Below are 25,841 nucleotides of genomic sequence, written 5' to 3' on the forward strand. Positions count from 1 at the left end.
CCCTCCTAATACCCATCATCCATCTAGTCCATCTCCTACCCTCTTCCCTCCATCAACCCTGAGTTGGGTTTGGGTTTTGTTGTTCTTGTGGTTACCTTAGGTGCACACATGGCTTCAAATTCCTCTGGTGTTTCCTTGCGTTAGCATTGGTTTGCTGGAGGGAGGGTTTTTCTTCAATGTTTATGCTTTGCCCTCAGCTTTAGGTCTTTTTGTTGTTGTTGTTGCTGGGTGCTTGCATACCTGGTGGTGGGGAGCAGGGATTCTCTGTTGTCTTGGTTCAGCCTCAGTCTTAGGCAGGCCCTGTTTTTCTGGATCTGAGTGGGGGGAGAAAAGGGAGGGGTGTGGATCTTTTTGGTGATCCTGCTCTTGGCCCAGAGGTAGGATATCATTAATGGTCTGGATCAGAATGTCCTGCCTTCCCCCAGGAGTAAAGGGTTGTTTTATTTTTCTTTCACCCTGCCCTAGCTGCCTTGGGAGTGGCAGAGTTTTGCCACTCTTTCCCCAGCAGTGTTAAGATTTTTATTCTAGGGGTGCCTGGGTGGCTTAGTGGGTTGGGCAGCTGACTTCGGCTCAGGTCATGATCTCGCAGTCTGTGAGTTCGAGACCCACGTCGGGCTCTGTGCTGACAGCTCAGAGCTCGGAGCCTGTTTCAGATTCTGTGTCTCCCTCTCTCTGACCCTCCCCCGTTCATGCTCTGTCTCTCTCTGTCTCAAAAATAAATAAACGTTAAAAAAAAAAAAAGATTTTTATTCTAGAGAGGGCACCTGGTGGACCTTTGTATTTTTCCTGGAATAGTGATTGCTTTCCTTCTCCAGACTAGCACTACGGAGAGGCTATCTCTGGCCTCCTGCCTAGTATTTTTTATGAGCATCCAATCCACAGAGATCTGTGGAGAAAAAACATCTAAGTGTCTATGTTCTTGCTAACCCACACTAGACCTTTATTATTGTCTTTTTTTTTTTTTAAGTTTTATTTATTTATTTTGAGACGGAGAGAGAGAGAGCAAGCAGGGAGGGACAGAGGAAGAGAGGGAGAGAGAGAATTCCAGGCAGGCTCAGTACTGTCAGTGAAGGTGGGGCTTGAACTCCTAAACTGTGAGATCATGACCTGAGCCAAAATCCTGAGTCAGACACTTAACCGACTGAGCCACCCACGTGCCCCTAACCCATGCTAGACCCTTAGTAATTCATTAAAAATTATACCTGAATTCTACTTACCTGCCTGTATATTGGTCCCACCATTCTCCCTCTGCCACTGATGAGCCAGACCTTACTTCTCTCCGTGGAGGTGCCTGTTTTTCCTTAAATTTCAGTCCACTTGGTTACCCTGTAACCTTAGCTCTCTGATGGCTTCAAGAAAAGTCACAGCTTTTGATGTAAGAAACAAAGCTGAGGAACTGTAGATAAAATTAAATATATAACCCACTGCCCATTGACTGATATTTGAGATAGGCAGAGTATGACATTCTTTCGGGAACTCCCAACTATCTTAATGTTTATACTTTGCTAGAGGGAAAAACAACCTTAGCTTGACAATACCTAGGCCCCTAGGATCCTGTGTGTCTTTAGCATATGAAAGTCTGTTTGGAAACCTCCAGGTACCTTTTACCTTCCTCAACTCCCAAGTATAAGATTGGTTCGTCTGCACAACCCCAGTGCAGCTCTTTCTGTCCACAGGTCCTGTCCCTGTGCTTTAATGAAACTACCTTTTTGTACTGAAGACATACCAAGAATTCTTTCTTAGCCGTCATCTCCAAACCCCAACACTCCAAACCATATCAGTTATGTAGATTATTTGGCTTTTTCTTGTCGTTGGAGTGGGAGTGATGCTTTCACCATCTTTCTACATCTTAAATCTAATTTGTGGTTAAATATATATTTGGTCTTCATCAACTGTTTCTAGACACAGCTCCTATAATTTCCTATATAAGAGCCATATAATTTCCTATATAAGAGCCATTTCCTATATAAGGCTTTTTTTTTTTGTTATATTATTTGTGTTTGTTCTCAATTCCTGAAATAGTTCAAGGGCAATAAAGGTGAAATGGATGTCTTTTGTTATTTATATAACAATCCCCTTTCAACCATACCTCTGAGTTTATGTTAATGAAGTGATTTTTGGAAAACATCTTGATCTCCTAAGGATGGAGGTTGGTTGCTAGAGGAACCAGACCTGTGATTAGGAGATTGGTAACTTAGGTTCAGTCTGACCTCTGGGGAGGGGAAAGGGGCTGGAGATTGAGTCAATCTCTAATGGCCAATGATTTTCATCAATCATGCCTTTTTAATGAAGCCTCCTTAAAAATCCCATAAGGAGAGAGTTTGGAGAGCTCCCAGGTTGGTGAACAGGTGGAGGTGCTGGGTGAGTAGCGGCTTGATCAGAGAGAGAATGGAAAGTCCACACCCCTTTCCATATACCTTGCCCTAAGCATCTTTTCCATCTGGCTGTTCCTGAGTTATATCCTTTTTATTTTTTTATTTCTTATTTTTTTTAATGTTTATTTGTTTTTGAGGGAGAGACAGAGCATAATGGGAAGGGGGCAGAGAGAGAGGGAGACACAGAATCTGAAGCAGGCTTCAGGCTCTGAGCTGACAGCATAGAGCCCTACTTGGGGCTGGAACTCACAAGCTGTGAGATCATGACCTGACTGAGCCACTCAGGTGCCCCCCCTGAATTATATCTTTTTTTAATAAACTGGTAATCTAGTAAGTAAACTGTTTTTCTGTGAGCCACTCGAACAAATTAATTGAACCCAAGGAGGGGGCAGTGGGACCCTTCAGTTTATAGCCAGGCATAGTGGAAGCCCTGGTAACAACCTGAACCTTCATTTGGCATCGGAAGAGGGGAAAGTTTTGTGGGACCGAGCTCTTAACCTGTGAGATCTCCAGGTGGATAGTGTCAGGAGTAAGTTAAGTGTTGCAAAATTGCTTGATGTGTGGAAAACCATACATCTGGTGTCAGAAGTCCAAACAAGAATGTGTGGGAGCCCCAGCCTCCTCCCGCCAGCTAGCTAAGGTTTGATGGAATAGGGGAGAGGCTGGAATGGGCACTGGGACCAGGGACCAGGTTTCTCTGCTTGCCCTGGGTTGAATTGGGTGGAAAAAGGCAATCTAGATCTCTCTGCACCTGACTCATGGGCGAATATAAGCTCCTCTGCTATTTCCAAGTTTGTTTTCATGGTTGCTTTGGCTCAGCTGACAGACACGTGAAAACAAGTATGTTCCCACGTGTCTGTGCCTGCAGAGGGAAACCTGCATGGCTTGGTGCCAGGAGTGAAAGGAAGAGTGGTGCTGCCTTAAAGCCAGTTCTCATCTAAGCGGAGGTAGGCTGGCTCCACTCTGGAAGTGAGAGAAGGCTTATCAGTGCCCAGAGGAGTTTTTTCACTTCGTCTCCAATCCAGACTCTGGAAGGGGACCGGAACAGGTAAGGCAGGAGTTTTGGATGGAGCTGTGGAGACTGGAGTTTTCCCTGAGAACTACTTACTCTTGAGTGGCTGTGGTTCCCTTACTCTGAGCTCCACGAGGTAAGGTTCTGGCATCTCCATCTTTGTTAAGTAGATGAGAGGCTTCTGGGAAGATGATGTACTGATCTCATTCTTATCCCTGGAAATTATCTCTGTGACCTTAAAAGACTGACTCCTGGGTGGGAATCAAACGGCTTACAGGATTCCTTTATCCAGAACATGAGGGGGGAGTAAATAGGTGATCTGAATTCCTGATTCCTGGGGCATAGGAAGGTTCTTGTCTTCCTCTGACAGATTCTGGGTTCTTTATATGAAGATTGGTGTGGAGTCTAATTTTCCTGAGGTTTCTGGACTGGCCCAACTCTAAACCAAAAGTAGTAGTGTGTGTGCCATCTCCATACAGGGTGCCTTCTGATGCCAGGTCTGTGGATAAGAAAAGTCATGTAGCTCTGATTGAGTGTCAGAATTCCTGGGCCCTATTCTGGGAGAATCTCTTTGCAATCCAGATGGTAGTGAGAGGCACATGCTGAGAAGGAAAACAAATAAACAGATAGCAGTTGAGCCCCAGGTTAGGGTGCCCTCTGTGTGTTCTTTCTCCATCTGGTCTTGTCTCTTTTTCTGGGCACTTTAGAAAAAGAGATGTGTTGAACGGGGAAAGCAGCAATGAGGGAAGGTGGAAGTGGTGGACTTAGCAACACACAGGTGTGTATTTTCATGAAGATCCTCTCCTTGGTCTAGTCTTTGTAATGGCCCTGGTCTTAGCATCTTCCTAGTCCTTCTCACCACCTGCTCATATTCTTTCGTATTTTTTGCTGGCCTGAGAGTAGCTACAGACTTCTCTGCATGTGGCTAGATACTGCAGGAGTTCCTGTTTATGTTTGGATGGAGGTGAGTGGGTTTGGGCAGTGAGGGACCTATCAGGCTGGCTAGAGCTATAAACCTGGTGCTGGGAGTTTGGTCTCTGCAGGTCAGGTTTGCAGCTTGTTGTTGTTGTTGTTGTTGTTGTTGTTGTTGTTGTTGTTGTTGTTGTTGTTGTTTTTAAGTTTATTTATTTATTTTAAGAGAGAAAGAAAGAGAGAATCCCAGGCAGGCTCTGCACTGTCAGCACAGAGCCCCAGAGCCCAATTGGCGCTTGAACTGATGAACCATGGATCATGACCTGAGCCGAAATCAATTGCTAGATGCTTAACTGACTGAGCCACCCAGGCACCCCTGGTTTGCAGGTGTTAAATTGACCAAACTAGACTCTGTAGCTCAGGGGTTAGAGCACTGGTCTCATAAACTAACCAGACTAAAACCTATACCTTAGGGAGAATCTGTGCTATGGCTAGGCCTAATGCCAACCTAATGTCTGGGTGTCAAGCCAGGTACCTCTTGTTGGAAGTTGCCATCGCCTGAACCCTGTCATTGTCATCTTTCTTGGGAGCACTAGATGTCTGCCTACCTCCATTTATTTCTCTGTGTCCTGTGGTGGGAACTGATACAAGGTCATTGTATTTAGATCTATGTGCAAGGCATGCCATTCCTACAAAAGAGGTTGGCTTTGCAGTTCTCTAAACCAGAGACTCACCAGCTCCTGCCCTAGACTAATACATTTATATTCTTTGCCAGGTCACAGGAAACACAAGTGTGAAGGAGACATTTGCCATGGAAGCCAGGGAGCTGGAGAGCCCCACGCCAACCTACCATCTCATTCCTGAGGCCAGCCAGCCCAGAGAGAAAGATGTCAGCATGCAACCTCAACAGACCATGGAAACTATGCAGCTAAAAAAGGAGATCTCTCTGTTGAATGGGGTCAGCCTGGTGGTGGGCAACATGATTGGCTCAGGAATCTTTGTCTCACCCAAAGGCGTGCTGGTATACACTGCCTCCTATGGGTTGTCACTAGTCATATGGGCCATTGGTGGGCTTTTCTCAGTTGTTGGTGCCCTTTGCTATGCGGAGCTGGGGACTACCATCACCAAGTCTGGGGCCAGCTATGCTTATATTCTAGAAGCTTTTGGGGGCTTCATTGCCTTCATCCGCCTTTGGGCCTCCTTGCTAATTGTTGAGCCCACCAGTCAGGCCATCATTGCCATCACCTTCGCCAACTACATCATCCAGCCCTCGTTCCCCACCTGTGATCCCCCGTACCTGGCCTGCCGTCTCCTCGCTGCTGCTTGCATATGTAAGTCTGGGGTTTAGTGGGAAAGTATGTTTGAGGATGTGGGTTCCTTTAATAATGTTAATGGTACCTCATATTTGAACAGTATATTTTGCATTATGGGAGGAAGAGAGGCATCTTACCTTTTGAAGAAGTAATTTCACCAAAGCCATTTAACCCTGAGAGATAAGTAAGGGTAAGGGATAGAGATGAGAGAAATTTGAGTCTGTTTGTGGCTTTTGGTGCCTCACATTCCTTCAACTCTTGCTGTTACAGAGTTCTGTGCTCCAGTCTATGTGACAGGTTGGTGCATGTCTTATTTTTGTCTTATCAGATGTTTTGATTGGAGTCAATAGCACTACTTGTGGCTTAACCCAGAAAAAAACCTCAGTGCTGAGGACTTTATTTTGCTTCCCAGCTTTTTATCTTAATCCAGTTAAAAAAAAGAAAACAAACCAGTTTAGAGGCTGAGAAAAGAGCTTCTCTAGATTGTTGGGGGTGGGGGTGGTGAGGGGGTCCCAAGTGTTATCCATCAGGCCCACAGGACCACTGCTCTCTGCCACTTCCACTCTTTGCAGCCCATTGTGTTTTTAATTTTTTTTATTTTTTTAAATGTTTATTTTTTTGAGAGAGAGAGACAGAACATGAGCATGGGAGAGGCAGAGAGAGAAGACACAGAATCCTAAGCAGGCTCCAGGCTCTGAGCTGTCAGCACAGAGCCCGACACGGGGCTCAAACCCACAAACGGTGAGATCACAACCTGAGCTGAAGTCAGATGCTTGACCAACTGAGCCACCCAGGTGCCCCTCTTTGCAGCCCATTCTAAGCAGCAGGCACCACACCAAAATGGCTTTTTCCCATTGGTGTTTCAGATTTCTTTACACTGACTTTGTAAACAAGCTCTGCTTGTGGCCAGTGACAGGAAGGTGGCTTCTAGCCCATATTTGGGTTTCTGAGGACAGAACCTGAGAGATTCCAGTTCATCCCTCTTTATTTTCCTTTTTCTCTTACGAGGTGGTGAAGAGTGATTCTGCCTAAAGTCACTGAAAAGGAAAGAAGATTGCTGTGAATTTACACAGTCTTGTAGAGCTAGTGTTTTAGCTGAGAAGTGGCCCAGAATTCCCTGTGTTCCTTAAGCACTGTGCTGCCAGAAGCACTTAATTATACTCTGTCCTTTCCGTATCTCTGCTTGCAAAAGCTTTGGCAGTGTGTGTAGTTTATCCACAGTGTTAAAAATAGGCTGAGAGTACCTTGGAGTTAGCAATAAAGGATTGTACTGTACACTGGGCCCCCTGACTTTAAGGATTTGTTAAAGACAAATGTTAAAGGGAACCCCTCCACATATAGCCCCAGGAAGAGGGAAAGTGGGTACTCAGCTGTATTGTATGTCTGGTAGGGTCTGGCCAGGGGAACTCTGGCCAGACTGAGTTGTCTAGAAAAAGAATAATTTTCTGGGGTGCCTGGGTGGCTCAGTCAGTTAAGCATCTGACTTTGGCTTAGGTCATGATCTCACAGTTCCTGGGTTTGAGCCCCACATCAGGCTGTCTGCTGAGAGAGCCTACTTCAGGTCCTCTCTCCCTCCTGCCCTCTCTCTGTCCCTTCCCTGCTCTCAGTCTCTCTCAGTTTGAAAAAATAATAATAATTTTCTGATTAGAAAATGTGTTAGGGGGTGCCTGGGTGGTGGCTCATTTGGTTAAGTATCTGGCTCTTGATTTCGGCTCAGGTCATGATCTCATGGGTTCATGAGATTGAGCCCTGCGTTGGGCTTTGCACTGACAGAGCGGAGCCCGCTTAGGATTCTCTCTCCCTCTTTCTCTGCCCCTCCCCCTCTCTCAAAATAAATAAACATTAAAGAAAAAATAAACTAAAATATATTCATTAAGGAGAAAATTAACTTGACCACAAATCACCTATAATCTACCACCAAAAGATGAGCACTTTTAATAGTTAAATCATGTCTTCATTTCTTTCTTTTTATAGAATTGGTAGCATACTTTGCGTATAACTTTATATTCTGCATTTGAAATTTAGTATATCATTTTTTTTTTTTTCGTTTTGTGGAATGTTCTTCAAAAGAAACATTTTTTTAAAGTAGTGTCTCTTTTACTATTATTGTTTAGAGGTAGTATGTAATGTTACAAGCACTTTGAAAATGCAAAAAAATAGAAAAAAGAAAAGAAAAATCACCCATAATTTTAACTCCCAGAGAACTATTGCTGCTATTTGTGTGAAATACCTGTAGTATTTTTTTTTCCTGTGCTTATCTCATTTTTTACAAGTACTTTTGAGATCATACTCTGTGTGGTTTGTATAATACTTTAAAAAATTTAATATTTAATCCCTTTCATGATATATTCTTAGAAAACATGGTTTAGGGACACATAAGTCGGTTCCTGGCAGTGTGGTATAGTGGTTAAGATCACAGGCTCCCATGCCAGACTGGGATTGATTCCAGCTTTACCAGCTGTTTTTCTAGCTGTTAACCTTAGAGTAGTTAGTTAACTGTTGCTTTGGTCTTCTCATTTGTAAAATGGAAATATCAATTGTACCTACTGAAAAGATGGTTGTGAGGAGTAAGTGAATCAATACATGTATAGTACTTCCCTGTGTCTGGCATATAGTAAGTGTTCTGTAATATCATTATAAATAATATTGCTGTGGGAGTCTTTGTATATATAGTTTCAGAGTTTCTGCATCTTTTTTTAGGGTAGAATTATACAAGAGAAATACTTGTGTCTAAAGAAATAAACTGTTTTAAGATTCTTCATGTGTTACCCAATTTTCTTCTAGAAGGTTTTGTGAGTTTGTGCTCTTATCTAAGCAACTGAGAGTGCCTGTGCATTGGTCTTGTGTTGGCCTTAGGGTGAATTCCAAAAATAACCAAGTCAAAGGACACCTCTATATGTAATTTTTCATGTGCAAAAGATTTTTATTTGCTAAATCCTTTTTCCTTTATGATTTTCCTCATTTTTTTGTGTGCTTAGGAAGCCCATCCCCATATCAGGAACTGCTCTTTTGATTGGAGAAGAGACCTCACTTCTTAGAAGTGCAGTCATAGCATCTGTAGCTGCTTTTATTCAAGTGTACTTTTACCCAGAGTACTCAGGATCAGAATTCCTTCAAGCCCCTATCCTAGAAGCCCAGGCTTTTTCACAATGCATGTCTGTAGGCAGGAAATTGTCAGAGACGGGCCGAAGTTATAAAACCATGTCTCATTCTAACTGACAAGACTTTGGAGTTCAGCTTGCTCCTCTTCTTGGAACTTAGGATGTAGAATCAGGCTGATGCATCATCTAACAAATCTGGAATGTGCTGAAGGGAGTCTCTTTGGGCAGGGGTGGCAGTGAGAGCGATGTGGTCTTAAGAGACAAAAATTTGGAAGAAACCAATTAGGTCATAATTAAGGGGGAAACCCCCAAAATCTGCACTTGTAACCATGGTGAAATTTAGGTGGGATAGGATAATTAAGTTAGTCTAAAATTGAGATATGAGAGGGGTCCACGTTGTTGTTTGGGAGACTGTCTACAGAAATAATAACCATGCCAAGCTAGACAATTAAAGTTCCATTCTAGAAGAAAGGGCCCAGATAGTCTCCATATAACAACTCCAGGTCAGAGCTGCAAGCTGGTGCCCCATGGGCCAGACTTGACCCACAGATATATTTGTTTGGCCTCGTGTTGTAAGCAATTTTGAATTACTTGCCAAAATATGAAAATCAGGACTGGACTTTTCTTTTGAAAAACCAAAAGTTCTGGTAACCTTGGACCCACATTCCTTACTGACACAATCAGCTGCCTTTGAGTAGTGGTTGCTCTCTTTAAAGGAGCACACACTCTTTAGTCTGCTACAGCCCTCCACTCCCTCTTGTTTTATACCCAGACATTCTTACCATTGCTCACTTGTATTACCTACTTGGACCTTGAAGGTGTTACTGATTCAAATCCTGGCTTTTAGCAGCCCCTTACCCTATTCCCAGGTTACACTGGCAGAGAGATCCTAGCAACTTTTTTTTAAATTGCAGGCTATCTTAGCTACTTACTATCCTAGGGCAGTGGTTCTCAACCGGAGGTGAGTTTGTCCCCCAGGAGGCATTTGGCAAGGTCTGGAGAGATTTTTGGTTGTCACACCTGCTGGGAAGGGGTGCTACTGGCATCTAGTGGGTAGAAGCCAGATCTTGTAAAGTACAAGCATCTTATAAAGTATAAGACAGCCTCGTACAATTAAGCCTTTTCTAGCCCCAAATGTCAATAGTGCCGAGGTTGAGAAACTCTATTCTAAAGGTGCATTCTACTCATATCTGTGCTGGGAGCTGGACTCTTCTGTGGTGGGTTGGGCCTCAGGCTGCCAATTGGACTCAGTACGCTTAGAGGCTCTTACTCACTTATGGGACTGTAGGGGAAAATGGCAGTTCTTGAGGTCCATAGGTCCCTTCTCTGGCCAGGTGACCAGCAGCTCACACGTATCATTGGAGATTATTTGCTGTAAAGGTTTCAGTATAGAAGTCATTCAGCATTGACACTGGCATCAAAGCAGAGGCTTGCTCACACTGAGATCCATTTCCCCCACCCTCCACCCCCCATGGTTTGTTTGGCAAGGCCCACAGTGAAGAAGAGCTGGAGGAGGAGGAGCAGGAGCTGGAGGAGATGGGGGAGGGAGACTGCCAAGGGGGAGACGAGTGAAGAAACACTGTATAATTCCTGAATAACTTTCTGTTGTCTCTTGCTGTCTTAGGCGCTAGCGTGGGCAGGGTTCTGAGAAGGAAGGGTATGCTCCCCTTTTTTGGTCAGTTGTTGCTATGGATAGACAGCTTTCATGTTCTGAAAGTGACAGGCCTCAGAAGGACTGGGTCTTTAGCAGTACAAAGACCCTGGAGTCTACCCCTGTATAGAGCATGAATGGTTTGATAATAAGAGTAAATGTGTATATCTGTGTAATTAAAAACAAGGAGGGGGTGCCTGAGTGCCTAAGTTGGTTAAGCGTCTGACTCTTGATCTCAGCTCAGGTCATGATCTCAGGGCTTGTGGGTTTGAGCCCTGCATTGGGCTCAGTGTTTACAGCCCGGAGTCTGCTTGGGATTCTCTCTCTCTCCCTCTCTCTCTTTGCCCCTTCCCGCTTGTTCATGAGCACACACATATATTCTAAATAAATAAATAAATAAATAAATAAATAAATAAATAAATAAACTTTAAGCAAACAAACAAGGGGGTTTCTTAACAAGGCATATACCTGACATATTCATATGCATCCTGAGAGGTAGCTCCAGATTCCAGGATTTACATTTGGAAGGGTTTACTTCTCCTGGACTGTTGTACATTTTTCTCCTAATATATTTGTAGATGGTCTCTCCCCTGCTTTTTTTCTTCTTCTGCCTTGTAGCTGCTGTTGTTAAGGATTGCACTCCTCTGTCCTTGAGTGCCCCTTAGTAACACCCAGCTTGTTTGTGGGAGGAATTGGAAGGGTTCCTTCCTTTCCCTGTTGCTGTGGGAAAAGGGAGCTGTGACTATCAGCATAACTGGGACTATAGCTGCAGATTGCCAAGTCATCTCCTCATCAGAAAGAGAATATGAGAGGCACAGTTCTGTTGTAGGGCACATGTATTATCCAGGATGAATTTCGGCTTCAAACAACTGAAAACCGAAAGCAGTGTGGCTCAAATATATTGAAGTTTATTTCTCTCACAGCATTGTGGGGCTGGTAGGATGACTTTATAGTTTTTCGGGGAGCCAGGTTCCTTCCTTCTGCTTTACTGCTCTGCCATCTTCAGCATGCGACTTCTATCTAGCTGGTGGTCCAAGATGGCTACTCACGCTCTAGCTGCCAAGTCTGCACTGTAGCTGATACGGAGAACAAAGAAAGGCATGTGCTGCCCTTCAAACAGACTTCCTGAGGTCTTATTTATATGAATGTTTGCTTACATCCCTGGGGCAAGAACTTAGTTATCTGGCCATACCTGCCTGCGGAGAGAGGCTGGGAAATGTCAACTTTATTTTGGGCGGCCATGACTACGCTAAAATTTCTATTACTAAGGAAAAAATGGAAGAAGAGATATTAAAAGATAACTAGCAGTTTTTGCCACAGAGAGACTTTGGGGATTTGTTTCTGCTTTGGGGTTGGGTATGGATCTGCTAAAGCCCCTAGAGACTGAAGACCCTCACATGGACCCCACACTTGCTGGACAGGCATTCCAGCCAGGAAATGAGATGGGGAGAAGAGGGAAGTCTTGGATGTTGTAATTGTGGATGTGTAACGCTCAGTTGCGTCTGAGCACCTGGCCTCCAGGCTCAGCTTTGTGCTTAAGCCCTGACAGAATCTATGGTGCTAGATGGGGATGGGAATTTGGGGAGGCTTGGAGGGGTGGGATCAGATAGTGATATGTTTCTTAATTAAAATCAGGAAAACCTTAAGGGGACTTGGCTTCTGCATGGTAGACTGTTCTTGGAGCTCCCTGTTCTCTGGCAGGGCTGAGAGTATGGTGAAGCAAGTAAGGCTCCGGGGACAGCATTTAAGGATGCATTCACTCTGGGGGTGAGTACCCCAGACACCTGGGGGTGTCTGGGTGGTCCATTGGTTAAGAGTCCGACTCTTGGTTTCGGCTCAGGTCATGATCTAGCAGTTGGTAAGTATGAGCCCCGCCCTGACGATGCAGAGCCTGCTCAGGATTCTCTCTCTTTCTGCCCCTCCCCTGTTCCTGCTCTCTCTCTTCCCTTCTCTCTCTCAAAAAATAAATAAATAAACTTAAAAAAAAAAAAAAAGAAAAAAAGGATGCACTCATTCTGAGGTTCTCCAGGCGACCCTGAAAGTGAGCACCTCCTTAAATTTTGTGCCCCAGACACCCTTCTTACCTCACCCTACTTCTGGCCTTGCTCCCTGGCTACACGTTGTTTTAGATTAAGCATTTTAATTTTTACTGAGGAAGAAGCATTTATGCATGGTAAATAAGTCAGTGTAAAACAGTGTGCAATGGAAAACGTGTCTCTCCCTCACCAGAGCTTTGGTCTTCTTCCCCAGAGGCAACCACTGTGACCAAGCTCTTTTGTATCTTTCCAGCTGTCATTCAGAAGGGGCTCTGAGGGGATTTCCACGAAGAGCTGCCTTCTTTCACTTATTGGCAGGAGTCATTGAATTGCACTATGTGCAATATTTACTTGTGTGCTGAGAGGATCAAGCCAGGGGGGAGATGTGTAGCAGGATGGAGGGAAGGAGAAGGAACAGGAGTGAGAGGGAGTGCCTGTCAGTGAGGCTGTGGAGTATGTCTTCTTTTCTCCCCCATCTTGCAGCCACATCTTGGTGCTGTAAGGCACAAGCACGGTGAGCACAGCTAGGGCATCGTGAGATAGTCTCTTTCTTTGTGTGTATGTCCGTCTTTTTGTCTGTCACTCTTTTTGTCCCTTCTCTCTGTCTCTCTTGGTCTCTTATCTCTCTCTCCCCTGTCTTCTGTGTATTTCTGCACCTTTCTCTGTTAGTCTTTTTCTCACAAGCTGCACACCCTCTCACCTCTGCTTCTTTTCATAGTCCTGTTTCCTTCCTCTGCTTTTTTGTGGTTTTTGTTCCTCTGTTACAAGGGCCTGTATGTACCTTCGACTTGCTGTGTCTCCCAACTCTGCTACTGTTAGATAGATTCCATTTCTTGCTGCCCCACTCTGTGTTCCTGGGAAAGACAATTGAATAGGTTCACCTTGGGTGATCAGCTGTGATAGGTGAGGGGGGGCAATTCCCAAGAAGGGGCCTGGCAGATACCTCAAAATATGCTTACTGTGTTGGATAGGGGTCTGTGGATTACTGGTGGCTATTAACTTGGTAATCCTTATGCTAGCTGATCTAGGCTTAACCCCCACAGAGAACTTGGATTAGCAGGGCAGGTCCCTGGGAAGACCTGCCAGCAGCATGCATTCCTTTGGCCTTCCCTCCTCTTTGACCATTGCCTTCCTCCATCCCCCGTATGACTAACTAGTGAGCACCTGTATCATTTGCCAGAGTACTGAGTGAAAGGTCTTTAAGGGCTATGGAGGCTGTTTAGCCACCATGTTTATTTCCACAGGCTCTAGGCTCCCTCACATCTGAGTAGAGAAATGTCAACTTTGTGACAATTGCCTCACTCTAGGGAATTGGTGATTAAGTGAAAGTCATCACCATCTTTTTTTAAATGTTTATTTGAGAGAGAGAGAGAGAGAGAGAGAGTGTGTGTGTGTGTGTGTGTGTGTGTGTGCGCGCGCGCGCGCAAGTGCAAGTGGGGGAGGGGCAGAGAGAGAGAATTTCAACTGGGTCCGCACTGTCAGTGGGGAGCCTGACATGGGGCTTGAACTGATGAACCGCAAAGACCATGACCTGAGCCGAAATCAAGAGTTGGATGCTCAACCGACTGAGCCACCCAGACACTCCAAAGTTCATCAACATCTTGATTCCAACCAGAGTTTATCAGTTCCCCTCTTTGCTTGGCAATAAGCTTAAGAAAACAATATGCTTTTGTTTCCCCCTAATAGTTGTGATCTTCTATGGGCACATGCCCAAGGGGGAGACCTTCATGAGACAGATGTCCGTATGACCATAGCATGAGTTACTAAGCCGTGCTGTGAAGTGGGAAGGCCATAGGGTTCAGGGAGAGAGAGCTCAGTGAGGGGCTGCCTGGTATATTTGGGGAAGATTTTACAGAGGAGGTGGGGATTTAGCTAGATCTTGAAAGTGGGAGTTGTTGGCTGTGGCAGGAGGAGGAAGAAAGGACATTTCTTTTAAATGTATATATGGCACCAGTAAGAAGAGAGTCTGGCTGAAGGAGAGGGTGCAAAATGGGGAGGAGTAGGTGGAGGCAGCCTGGAGGATGAACCCAAAAGATTTTGTAATAATGTTTGAGGTTCACATAAAAGTTCTATTGTTGGAGGCTTAGAGCAGTACTTAGCAGTGTCACTGTGGAGCCTCTTGTATTCTGTTCTTGTGTCTTCCTGGTGGGTCAGAGCAGTCCCTGTTTAGCAACAGTAAGGTGCTGGGACACTCTGCATAGGGCCCAGATATCACTGATGTCCTCGAAGAGCTGGAACGTAAAGCCAGCAGTGCAGACAGGAGCCTAGAGAATGTCCAAGCAAGCTTCGTTTTGCATGGGCCTCACTGAGAATCAGGAGGTTTGGATAGAAATGGAGGGGGTGGATGGGGAGGGGGTCCTTGTAAGCTTAGGAATGTTGGTTAGCCTTATCTATAAAATGGGAATAGGAACACCTGTATTTTAAGGTTGTGAGAATTAATCGAGAGGATGCATGTGGAATTGTCAGGTACATAACAGGCTTTTAAAAATATACACTTACATGCAAAACATTGTCTCTCTAATTCTTAGGTGACTTGCCACTTGTATTTAAATTCACCTCATTTATTGATGGACCTCTCTTGTCCCCACTTTCTAATATGGCCATGGAAATGTTTTGTGCCTTGGGTGGCTTGGAACCTTGGAAGTCTGAGTGGGGAAGGGTGGGTGAAATCCATTATTTCTGGGCCTGGGGGCAATTTCCAAAAATGATTCTGGCTGTCAGAATTAATGAATATGTGTTAATGCATGCCTTTGTATCTTAACTTGTCAACAGTGATGGGCAGATGGTGGATGTCCCTCCATTTGCCTGTTCTTGTGGTTCTGACTCGATCATTGGCCCCTTTGGTTTTAGTTAGGGCAGAAGTGATGCTCTCTAAGGAGAGGTTGGGTCACTGTGCCCTCAGCTCAAGCCTGCCAGTGATTTTATGTTTTTCCTTCTAGGTCTGCTGACATTTGTCAACTGTGCCTATGTCAAGTGGGGCACACGTGTGCAGGACACGTTCACTTATGCCAAGGTCTTAGCGCTCATTGCCATCATTGTCATGGGCCTCGTTAAACTGTGCCAGGGTAAGATGGGCCTGGGCTTGGAAGGAGGGTGAATGACTCCAGGAATTTGTGTGGATTTCCTGAGGAGGACATGGGAAATCTTGGCTTAACTGATCAGCTCATTCTATGTATATCCTAGACTGTCATTGAGAGTAAGACATCTGTTCCTGGGCTCCTTGGACCAGGCTGGCTTGGCCAACTGAACATGAGTCAGTCCCTCCCTCAGGGCTGTTTTCCCTTTGTGGAGGCTGGGAACATTGCAAGAAGGCAGCTGAGAGCCTAGGAATTCTTGAAACCTGGGTCGTGTGTAATTGGGTCATAAATGTAGCTGATGGGGATAGAGTGAGCCCTACTGTGGCCCTGTTTTTGGTCTGTGACTGCCAGGCAGCAAGTAGGAAGACTTGGCCCTCCTTGAGAGGAGTGGGAAGGTGTGCATAGAAGTTGGATGGAATGTAGAAATGAGTGGTTATTTTGGAGTCTTTACTTTTTGTTTTTATTTAGCATTTGAACCCAAAGTCAGCTCTCAGCAAAATATTAAAATAGTATGAAGCACTGGCTTTCCTACATGTTGGCTTAGAAAGCGTTTCATTCCTGAATCAGAGTAAACTAGCAGGGAGGGTAATAGGCCTCATGAGGTCTCCTGAGCTCTTAGGGAAGTCCTGTGGTGTCTTTGGCCAAGGATATCTCAATCACTTACTTAGCAACCCAGTTCTATATTGTCTGTCTCTAAACTCAGCTGTGTTTACATTTACCAGGGAGAGGTGAGACCCCCTTCTCAGATCTATTGGTTTTGGAATTCAGAAAGCTCTGTTTTCAAGTGCCTTCGGTGATTCTTGTCCAGTACCTTGGCATATGTGCCAAGTTAGTACAGCCAGCCACCTGGATGTCCCTGGAGTCTCAGGAACATCTCAGGTCAAATTGGGTAGCTGAATTAGCCTCCTACCAAGATCTGTGCCTTAGGAAACCACTGCTGTGAATGATGACTGACACCTCTCGGGCATGAAAACCCCTATTTTCCCTTCTCTTGCTGCACACCCATCCCTTTTTGATACATTGAAGGAATAGGTCTGCTTTTTGCAGGGGATTACAGCAGGCTTCCTTAGAAGTATGGATCTTGTAAGAAAAAAAAAAAAAAGTATGGATCTTGTTTAAAAAACCTCCAGTGTGTCTAGAAGGTTTCTCTTCTGGGCAACTGGGTGCTGCTCCCTTGGCTTTCAACTGTGCGGGCTCCAGATGCCTCCAAGGAGAACGGCAGGTGCCTAGGCTGGCTCTCCACAGGTGGAAGTGGCTTAGGCCTACCCCAGGCGCAGTGAGAGATAAGAAGACCCCAGTTCCTACATAGCCTGTGATTTCCTGCTGCATGCAACCGCAGCCCCTGCAATTAGAGCAACAGAGTTCCCTCCATGAGAATGAGAAAACTGTTTGACCACATTGTGCAGTGGTCTTGGCCAAAAGAGATAGTTCCACAGGAAGGTCTAATTGTTAGTTAAAAATGTAAAACAGGGTTATTTCTAAAAATAGGAAGAACTCTGGCCTACCTTGAGGTCACTTGGAAATTCAGCAGAGCTTTGGAAAAGGTGTTATCACTTCAGAAGGCAGCCAGGAATGTTTTTGTTTTTCTGAGATTGTGTAATTTTGCTAAAGGAATATGAACTTTCTTGAGGGAGTGGGTGGGGTGATAAAGTACAGGGAGCTGGTGGTTGTTCTTTTGGTGTTAAATTATGTTTTTTTTCTTCCCTCTGCCCGCTTGCTTTTCCCTTTTCTTGACCCTCCTCTTTTTTTCTTCCCTCTTCACTTCCTCTTTCTTACTGCCTCTCCCTGTTCTTCCTCTTCTCCCTATACCTTCCATCTCTCCCCTCCTTCTTCCTCTTCCTTCTCCCTGAACCCCTTCCCCTACCTGCCTTTGCCCCCACAGGACACTCTGAGCACTTTCAGGATGCCTTTGAGGGTTCCTCCTGGGACATGGGAGACCTCTCTCTCGCCCTCTACTCTGCCCTCTTCTCTTACTCAGGTTGGGACACCCTTAATTTTGTAACAGAAGAAATCAAAAACCCAGAAAGGTAACGGTGGGATCACACTCTCTCCCCCCAACTTGGCTGGAACTCCTGCTAATAGTGGGCACACTTGCCCTCCTCCCTCTCCTCCTTTCTCTTTCTCTCATTCCTTCTTCTTCTCCCTACTGCCCTTTCTCTAGCTTGGAGGAATTAGGGGGTAAGCTGGGAATGAGTGAAGGTGGGAAAGCCCCTGGCTCCTCACCCTCAGGTTTACACTGAAGGATCCCCAGGGTCCTTGCTCAAGGAGAGGTCCTTCAGTGGGCAGTAGCTGACCCAGCTGGGGCTAAGGTGTTAGAACCTCGTCTCTGGTGCTGACACTGAGGCCTGAGGAGTCAGGAGCTTATTCTGGGCAGCCAGTTCCCCAGCCTGACCTCCAGTCCCTGGAGGACACTGCTCCTTCAGTGGGGTCCACTGGTCCTATTGTGGTGAGGATCAAATACTGATCCCCAGCTATCCTCACAGAGAAGGGTTTCTCTCTCCCCCTCTCCTTCTCCCTCTCTCCCTCGCTCTCTCTGTTTCTCCATGGAAAGGGCATGGGATTCATATCCACCTTTGACCATGTGGGGAAGAGGAGCCTGCCTCAAAGATTTAGAACCAGGGAACTGTTAAACTTCAGACAAATCCTTGGGTTAACTTTTTTTGACTCCAAGGATAGTTGATTCTAGGTAGTCCTGTCTCACTTGTCCTGACAGAAATTTGCCCCTGGCCATTGGGATTTCTATGCCAATTGTGACGCTCATCTACATCCTGACCAATGTGGCCTATTACACAGTGCTGAGCATTTCAGATGTTCTTGACAGTGATGCTGTGGCTGTGGTGAGTACCCATTTGCTCATCACCTTTTCATACTGAATGGCTCAATCTTTCTTTCTGCAGCCATTCCAGTTCTGCAGGGTGGGATGATGGGTCTAGGTTAGAGGGTGGGTGGGCTGCTCAGTAGTGATGGCATTTGTCCTGACAGCATAGGTACAGGAGGCTTATGAAAGCCTGTCCTGTGCTGAGTGCCTTCTGTGCTCTGCCCTCAGACATTTGCTGACCAGACATTTGGCATGTTCAGCTGGACCATTCCTATTGCCGTTGCCCTGTCCTGCTTTGGGGGCCTCAATGCGTCTATCTTTGCTTCATCAAGGTACTGTGTTTCTGCCTTATCAATAACAGACTGCGGTATTTAATCCCCTCAGGCTCTAGGTGAGCCTGTAAGAGCCCTTCTTTCTCTTGGATATATAGGGTGTGTGTGTGTGTAAGCTAATGTGCATGCATATGCTTGCCTTTGTGCAAACATTGTGTGCTTGAAGCTCACACTTCCGTCTGAGACGAGGACAAACTGGTTAGAGGTAGAGCGGAGGAAGGTCGTAGCTTGGAGTAGTGATCCTGTCAGGGACTATACTCTAGGCTCCTAGAGTGGGTTATCTGCAGCCCCAGGATTCATTCCTTTAGAAGATTATTATTGAGCACTTGCTGTGTACCAGGTATTAGTACAGGATAACTCTGCCCCTCATTTCAAAAACACTAAGGCTGGCAGGTAGGCTCTTGCTCTCCTCTATACATAGAGACTTATCTATAGGAGCACTTGTCTTTCCTCCTGTTTCAGAGAAAAGAGCAGTTCTGCTCTTCCAGGCTCACTCTGGGTTCTAGTACCACCCTCTTCTTTAGCATTTTGCTTCATCACTTGGCCCTTCTCTTTGGTGGATGTTCAGTTGGAGCCAGCTCTGCGCTTCTCTCATCTCTACTTAGTGAAATCACAAAACAACTTTTCTTATCTCCCTTCTTCCTTATGGACACACTTCTTGAGGGAATAGTATGCACTTTGACTGTCAGTCATTTTTCTAACCATTATACTTTGGCTCCTACTACCTAAAAAAATGTTCTTATTACCAGTGTACCTGTGTACATTGTGTACCAGTGACCTCCTTCTTAGCCTGCTTTTAGTCCTTATCCTACTGGATCCCCAAAGCAAGTGATGCTTACCACCCTCTACTTCGGAAACTATTCCTGTGACTCTGTGACTCTCTGATATCTGAGAGAAAGGCTTCTTTCCCGATTTCTCTTCCACTCACCTTATAAACGTTGCTGTCCCAGGACTGGGAGTGTAATAGATATTCAATAGATACTTTCTGCATGAACAGATAAGATGAACTAATAAAATAGTTTCATCCTGTTTATTTTTCTTACTAGTTTTGACTCCCCAGTCCATGTACCTGGGGTCTCCCTAGGGTAACCAGAATAATAGAGAAATCAAAGTCTTGTAAAACAGTATGGTGTCATCTTCCCTTGCTTCAGCCTGGTGTGGCCAGGGTTGCACCAGATGTGACTCTTAACAAGTTACCCCACCCAGAGATGGTGTTTCCTATAGCCTTACCCTTACTGATTCCTAAGACATCCCAATTGGCTCTGTCAATCTTCTTCTTCTTTTTTTAATTCTTTAAATGTTTTTTTTTTATTTTTGAGAGAGAGAAGGAGTGAGAGAGACCGAGCATGAGAAGGGGAGGGGCAGAGAGAGAGGGAGACACAGAATTTGAAACAGGCTTCAGGCTCCTAAGCTGTCAGCACAGAGCCTGACACAGGGCTCAAACCCATGAACTGAGATCATGACCGGAGCCGAAGTCAGATGCTTAACCAACTGAGCCGCCCAGGCACTGTTCCTTCCTTCCTTCCTTCCTTCCTTCCTTCCTTCCTTCCTTCCTTCCTTCCTTCCTTCCTTCCTTCCTTCCTTTTTAGGTTATTTATCTTTGAGAGAGAGAGCATGAGCAAGGAGGGGCAGAGAGAGAAAGAGAGAGAGAATCCCAAGCAGGCTCTGCGCTGTCAGTGCGGAGCCCCAGGTAGGGCTTGAACTCACAATCTGTGAGTTCAGAGATCATTACCTGAGTGGAAACCAAGAATTGGACACTTAATCGACTGAGCCACCAGACACCGCTCTTTTTTTTTTTTTTTAATGTTTATTTACTTATTTTGAGAGAGAGAAAGCAAGAGAGAGAAAGAGAGCAGGGAAGGGGCAGAGAGAGGGAGAGAGAAGGAGAGAGAGAGAGAGAGAGAGAGAGAGAGAGAGAGAGAGAGAATCCCTAGCAGCCTCCACACTGTCAGCACAGTGCCTGATGTGGGGCTCAATCCCACACACCTTGAGATCATGACCTGAGCTGAAATCAAGAGTCGGACACTTAACTGACTGAGCCACCTAGGTGCCCCAGCTCTGACAGTCTTCTTAAAATATTTAAGTGGTAGGTGCCTTTTAACCTCATTCAGCTATATTGTGGCATTGACAGGATGGGGGTGGGGATAGGGGATGCAGAGAGTAAGGGTCTGCATATAAAGGGGACTGCAGTGATGTCAAGATAATGCACAATTGTTTCTGTCTTACCTTCTCACTTTTTCTTTATTACCTATGTAGTTGTCTTTGTCTTTGTACTAGACACCTTTGCTGCACCAGGACATTATGTCCCCTTCCAGCATCCCCTCTACCATATTTCTTCTCTACCTAGCACAAATTATTAACCTCGTGTGAGCCAACTCCCAATATCTTGCCCTATGACCCTTCCAGATGCTATCTTCAACTCCTGTGGCTCCACCTGGATGGCCCACAGGTATCTCAATGCACTCCACTTGTGCTTTGTCTCTAGTTGTGATGTTATGTGCTATCAGTTCTCCTTGTGTGGCCTCTTTATTTTTCCCTTGGTGTCTACCCTCTTCTTCCAACTCAAACATGTACATGCATGCACACACATATATACACACACACATGTAATGTATCACCAAATTTACTTGCGGTTGTCACATATGTCTTGTTCTCTCCTAAGCCAGGGTGTCTACCCTCATTCAGGCCTCTTCTCTTATGGGACAGTTGTCACAGATTGCTTTCTTGTGTGGCCTTCTCCCTATACCCTAGCCTCTCCCTCCTTTAGTTGGCTTCCATGATGCCCCCAGAGTCTCTGTGTCAAATCCTGTCAGGCCTTTACTTCAGAGCCACAGCTGACTCTCATTGTTTGTTTAGACTCCACAGCATGGCCTGTGTGCAAGTTCTTTCCAGCTGTCTCCTCACACACCTTATCCTGGGACTGCAGGCATTCTAGTACCAACCTTCAAGGAGGCCACCCTCTTTCACTCCTCCAAGCTTCTTTTGCCTTTGCCTGTGCTGTTTCCCACCTACCCACTCACCTTCTGGCAAACTCCAACTCTTCTTCCCAGCCCAGATATGGTTATCTCTTGTAAGGTTTCTTACTCCCCCAGCCCACCCAAGCCTGGTGAATGCCATGTGCTCCATGATGATGCTGTACACCCTGGTCTGTGGTTCATTTCTCTGCTGCTCTGTTTCTTAATCAGTAGGGCTCTTTGGGGACAGAGAGGAGGCCTGGGTTGTCTCTTTGAGCCCCAGGCTTGTCCTGTCCTATCATATATCAGGAGCTCGAGGAAGATAGAGAGAGCTCGCTGCCCTTCTTTTCTTTTTTTTTTTTAATTTTTTTTTTTTTAACATTTATTTATTTTTGAGACAGAGAGAGACAGAGCATGAACGGGGGAGGGTCAGAGAGAGCGGGAGACACAGAATCAGAAGCAGGCTCCAGGCTCTGAGCCATCAGCCCAGAGCCCGACGCGGGGCTCGAACTCACGGACCGCGAGATCGTGACCTGAGCCGAAGTCGGCCGCTTAACCGACTGAGCCACCCAGGCGCCCCTGGCTGCCCTTCTTTAAACAGCCATTGTATTAAGTATGAAATTTGTGGGGTGATAGAGTGGAGGTACCCTTGGTGGAATGGATTGGAGTGCCAGTGAGTGATGGGAGGGTGAGGCATTCATTGGGTGATTGGTGGGTTTTATAGCTGAGGGGCTGGCGGCTGTCCATGGCCAACAGTGAGGTAGGACGTGCCTGGATAATGTTGAAGTACCGTACCCATGGTTGGAGGTTGGAAACATCTGTGGGTAAAGTTGGGGTGAGGGTGAGGGTAGGTTGGGTTGGGCATGCATCGAGAGCGTGTGATGCTCCTGAGATACTGCCTCCTGCTTTTTTCTGGAGCTCTGAGCCTAGTTTGTCTGAGGAGTATGGCTGCATGGCTAAGTGAAAGGATCATCCTGACACACTTCTTGTCCTTTTAGGTTGTTCTTCGTGGGCTCCCGTGAGGGCCACCTCCCAGATGTACTGTCCATGATCCACATTGAGCGTTTTACACCCATCCCTGCTTTATTGTTCAATGTAAGCTCTGCTGGGGTGGGTGTGGGGATTGTAGTCCCCCTGCTGACATTATGAGAAGACTGGGTGGGAGGTATAGCAGCTTCTTAAGACATTTCCCAAGCCAAAGGGCACCTGGGTGGCTTGGTCAGTTAAGATATTTTCCAAGCCTCTTAGTGTTTATTCTCTTTTCTTAAACTTTTTTAAAAATATAAAAGTAAAACAGGGCACCTAGGTGGCTCAGTTGGTTGAGCATCCAACTTCAGCTCAGGTCATGATCTCATAGCTCGTGAGTTCGGGCCCCACATTGGGCTCTGTGCGGACAGCTCAGAGCCTGGATCCTACTTCAGATTCCATGTCTCTCTCTCTCTCTCTCTCTGCCCCTCCCATGCTCACACTCTGTTTCTTTCTCTCTCAAAAATAAATACACATTAAAAATTTTTTTAAGTAAAACAATTATATTAGAGAAGGAAACAGTACAAAAGAATATAAAAATGAATTTGTAAAATTTATCTATCTTTTCTGTCAGTAGTTCTTTTCTTCTCCTTCTCCTCCTTTCTAGCTCTTTTTTTTTTTTTTTAATTTAATGAAAGCATATTTAGAAAAGCCAGTCCAGTTGTATACCAACTACCTAGGGGCCTCTATTCATACTATAGACATCATAGATTTATATACAGTAGATAGCAGTAAAGCATTTTATTCTAACAAAATCAGTAAATTATGAAAGTATTCTAACAAATGAGAAAAGACCTGAAGTAGGACTGCCATTTTCTCATTTGCACTAAGGTATTATGTATATGAAGGCCAACAAAGGCCTTGAGAAACCTTACTCCAAGATTTGGTGGACAGTTTTATTTATTTATTTTTGTCATTTAGTTATTTTCTGGTTTCATTACTTAAGTTTAAATTTTGGATTCATCTGGAATTTATAGTGTATGGAGTAAGGGGGGGAGAATTCACTTAATTTTTTCTCAAATGGCTAGCCAGCCATACCAATATCATTTATTAAATAATCCATTTATCCACAGTTTAAAATTATTCTCGTATAAAAATAATAGCTAATTTTTAGGGTGCTTCATATGTACCAAGTACAATTACATACCCCTTAAGTAGTATCATCAGCTCAACTTATCTTCTCCATTAACACCAACCTTCATTATTTAGCTTTGTACTGAATTTCTAAAAACTATTTTTTTTTTTTTAATGAAGGTTTGGTTACTTCTTTTTTTTTTATTAAATTTTTTTTTTAACGTTTATTTATTTTCGAGACAGGGAGAGACAGAGCATGAACAGGGGAGGGTCAGAGAGAGGGAGACACAGAATATGAAGCAGGCTCCAGGCTCTGAGCTGTCAGCACAGAGCCCGACGCGGGGCTCAAACTCACGGACCGCAAGATCATGACCTGAGCCGAAGTCAGCCGCCTACCGACTGAGCCACCCAGGCGCCCCTAAAAACTATTTTTTTTAATGCTTATTTATTTTTGAGAGAGAAAGAGAGAGAGGGAATGTGTAGGGGAGGGGCAGAGAGAGAAGGGGACAGAACATCTGAAGTGGGCTCCCAACTGACAGCAGTGAGCCTAATGTGGAGCTCGAACTCATGAACCACGAGATCATGATTTGAGCTGAAGTCGGAGGCTCAACTGACTCTGCTACCCAGGCGCCCTGAATTTCTGAAATCTAAAGAGGGACTAAGGATACTTCTATAGTTTTTTCTTCCCCCCTGAAGTTTTCCTGGCAATTACATTTGTATTTCTCTTTATGAACTTCGTTATTTTGTCAAAATAACATAAAATCTTCTCAGTATTTTTATTGGGATTGCATTGAATTTATAAATTTAGGGGAGATTTGACATCTTGTTTTTGAATCCTCTTTCACCCCACTTTTTTCAATACAGTCCCCCTTCTATCCCCAGAATGGGCTCTTTTTGTTTTAAATCCTTTGTTGATAATAGGTGAAAAGATTAAATGGGGAAACTCCATATTTTTGAAGTTTAAGTAAATCTGACCTTTCCCAGGACTCTAGTCCCTGATTCTGTCTTCTAGGACTTTTTTGTTCCAGAGGGCAAATCCTGTCATACCTCTTTTATCAGGGGTATAATCCATTTTGCCAATCTACATTTCTAAGACCCCAGGACCGTGAGTTGGTTCTGGAGGCATTTCCTCCATTTTTAAGCCAGGTAGTTGGGACTCAGGAGTGATGGTCTCCAGAGGGCAGTGTGTTTCATGTTGAGGTTGATGCATCAAAGTGAGGAGGGCCTAAATATCTGCCATCAGAAGGGGAAAGGAGTCTGGCTTCTTATTGAAGTGCTTGCAAAAAAGAAGGGAGGCATTGTGTATAGGAAGAGCCAACAGAAGAGGGAGAGATGCCACCTTGAAGGTTAATGCAGAGAATTGACCTATCTGATGCCAAGGGGTCACTGAAAAGAACTGGAGGTAGTCTGGTAAGCTAAATCAGCAATGAACGGCAGATCTCGTACTGATTGCTGGGTGGTTGGAGTCTCCTGGGGTGGCCTGTTGGTGACAATGCCCACTCCTCCTTCCCATCCCCTCCTCCTCCAGTGTACCATGACACTCATCTACCTCACTGTGGAAGATGTTTTCCTGCTCATCAACTACTTCAGCTTTAGCTACTGGTTCTTCGTGGGCCTGTCTGTTGCTGGACAGCTCTATCTTCGCTGGAAGGAGCCTGAGCGGCTCCGGCCTCTCAAGGTCAGTGACTGTGGACAGACTAGGAGGGGTGGGCCATCTCCTGTAGGTGACTTCTCTGTACCCTGTTCCCGCATAGTGCTTTACCTCATATCTCACCTCCCTCCATTTCAGCTGAGCCTGTTTTTTCCCATCGTGTTCTGCACATGCTCTGTGTTTCTGGTGATTGTGCCTCTATTCAGTGACACCATCAATTCCCTCATTGGCATCGGGATTGCCCTCTCCGGGGTTCCTGTCTATTTCGTGGGTGTTTATCTGCCAGAGTCCCAGAGGCCACTCCTTATTCGGAATGTCCTGGGTAAGTTTCTTTGCCCATCACTCACTGCCTGTGTGTGTGTGTGTGTGTGTGTGTGTGTGTATGCGCACGTGCACACACAGATGTGTGCAGAGGTGGGAGTGGTGGCTAAAAGCTTCCCCTATACTAGTGATGTACTGGAGACCACGTGACTTCTCAGTGACATGAGCACTTTAGTTCTAACTTTAGA

At 45.2% G+C, this 25,841-nt stretch overlaps 1 protein-coding gene across 5 annotated transcripts in view; it reads left to right on the forward strand.

Annotated features, from left to right (window-relative positions):
- SLC7A6 (solute carrier family 7 member 6) overlaps positions 1-25,841 on the forward strand; it is a 35,938-nt gene that overhangs the window by 7,089 nt on the left and 3,008 nt on the right. For 3 of the 5 annotated variants that reach the window (XM_042968700.1, XM_042968699.1, XM_042968702.1), the window contains 8 exons: positions 5,075-5,630; positions 15,340-15,465; positions 17,360-17,504; positions 18,191-18,314; positions 18,524-18,627; positions 22,580-22,676; positions 25,210-25,359; positions 25,471-25,654. In XM_042968700.1, coding sequence (XP_042824634.1) covers positions 5,111-5,630; positions 15,340-15,465; positions 17,360-17,504; positions 18,191-18,314; positions 18,524-18,627; positions 22,580-22,676; positions 25,210-25,359; positions 25,471-25,654 — 1,450 coding nt within the window. In that variant the 5' untranslated portion in view covers positions 5,075-5,110. The other 2 variants (XM_042968701.1, XM_007090336.3) reach the window with 2 other exon arrangements.

Source organism: Panthera tigris, chromosome E2 (assembly GCF_018350195.1).
Source record: "Panthera tigris isolate Pti1 chromosome E2, P.tigris_Pti1_mat1.1, whole genome shotgun sequence".
Classification (NCBI taxonomy): Eukaryota; Metazoa; Chordata; class Mammalia; order Carnivora; family Felidae; genus Panthera; species Panthera tigris.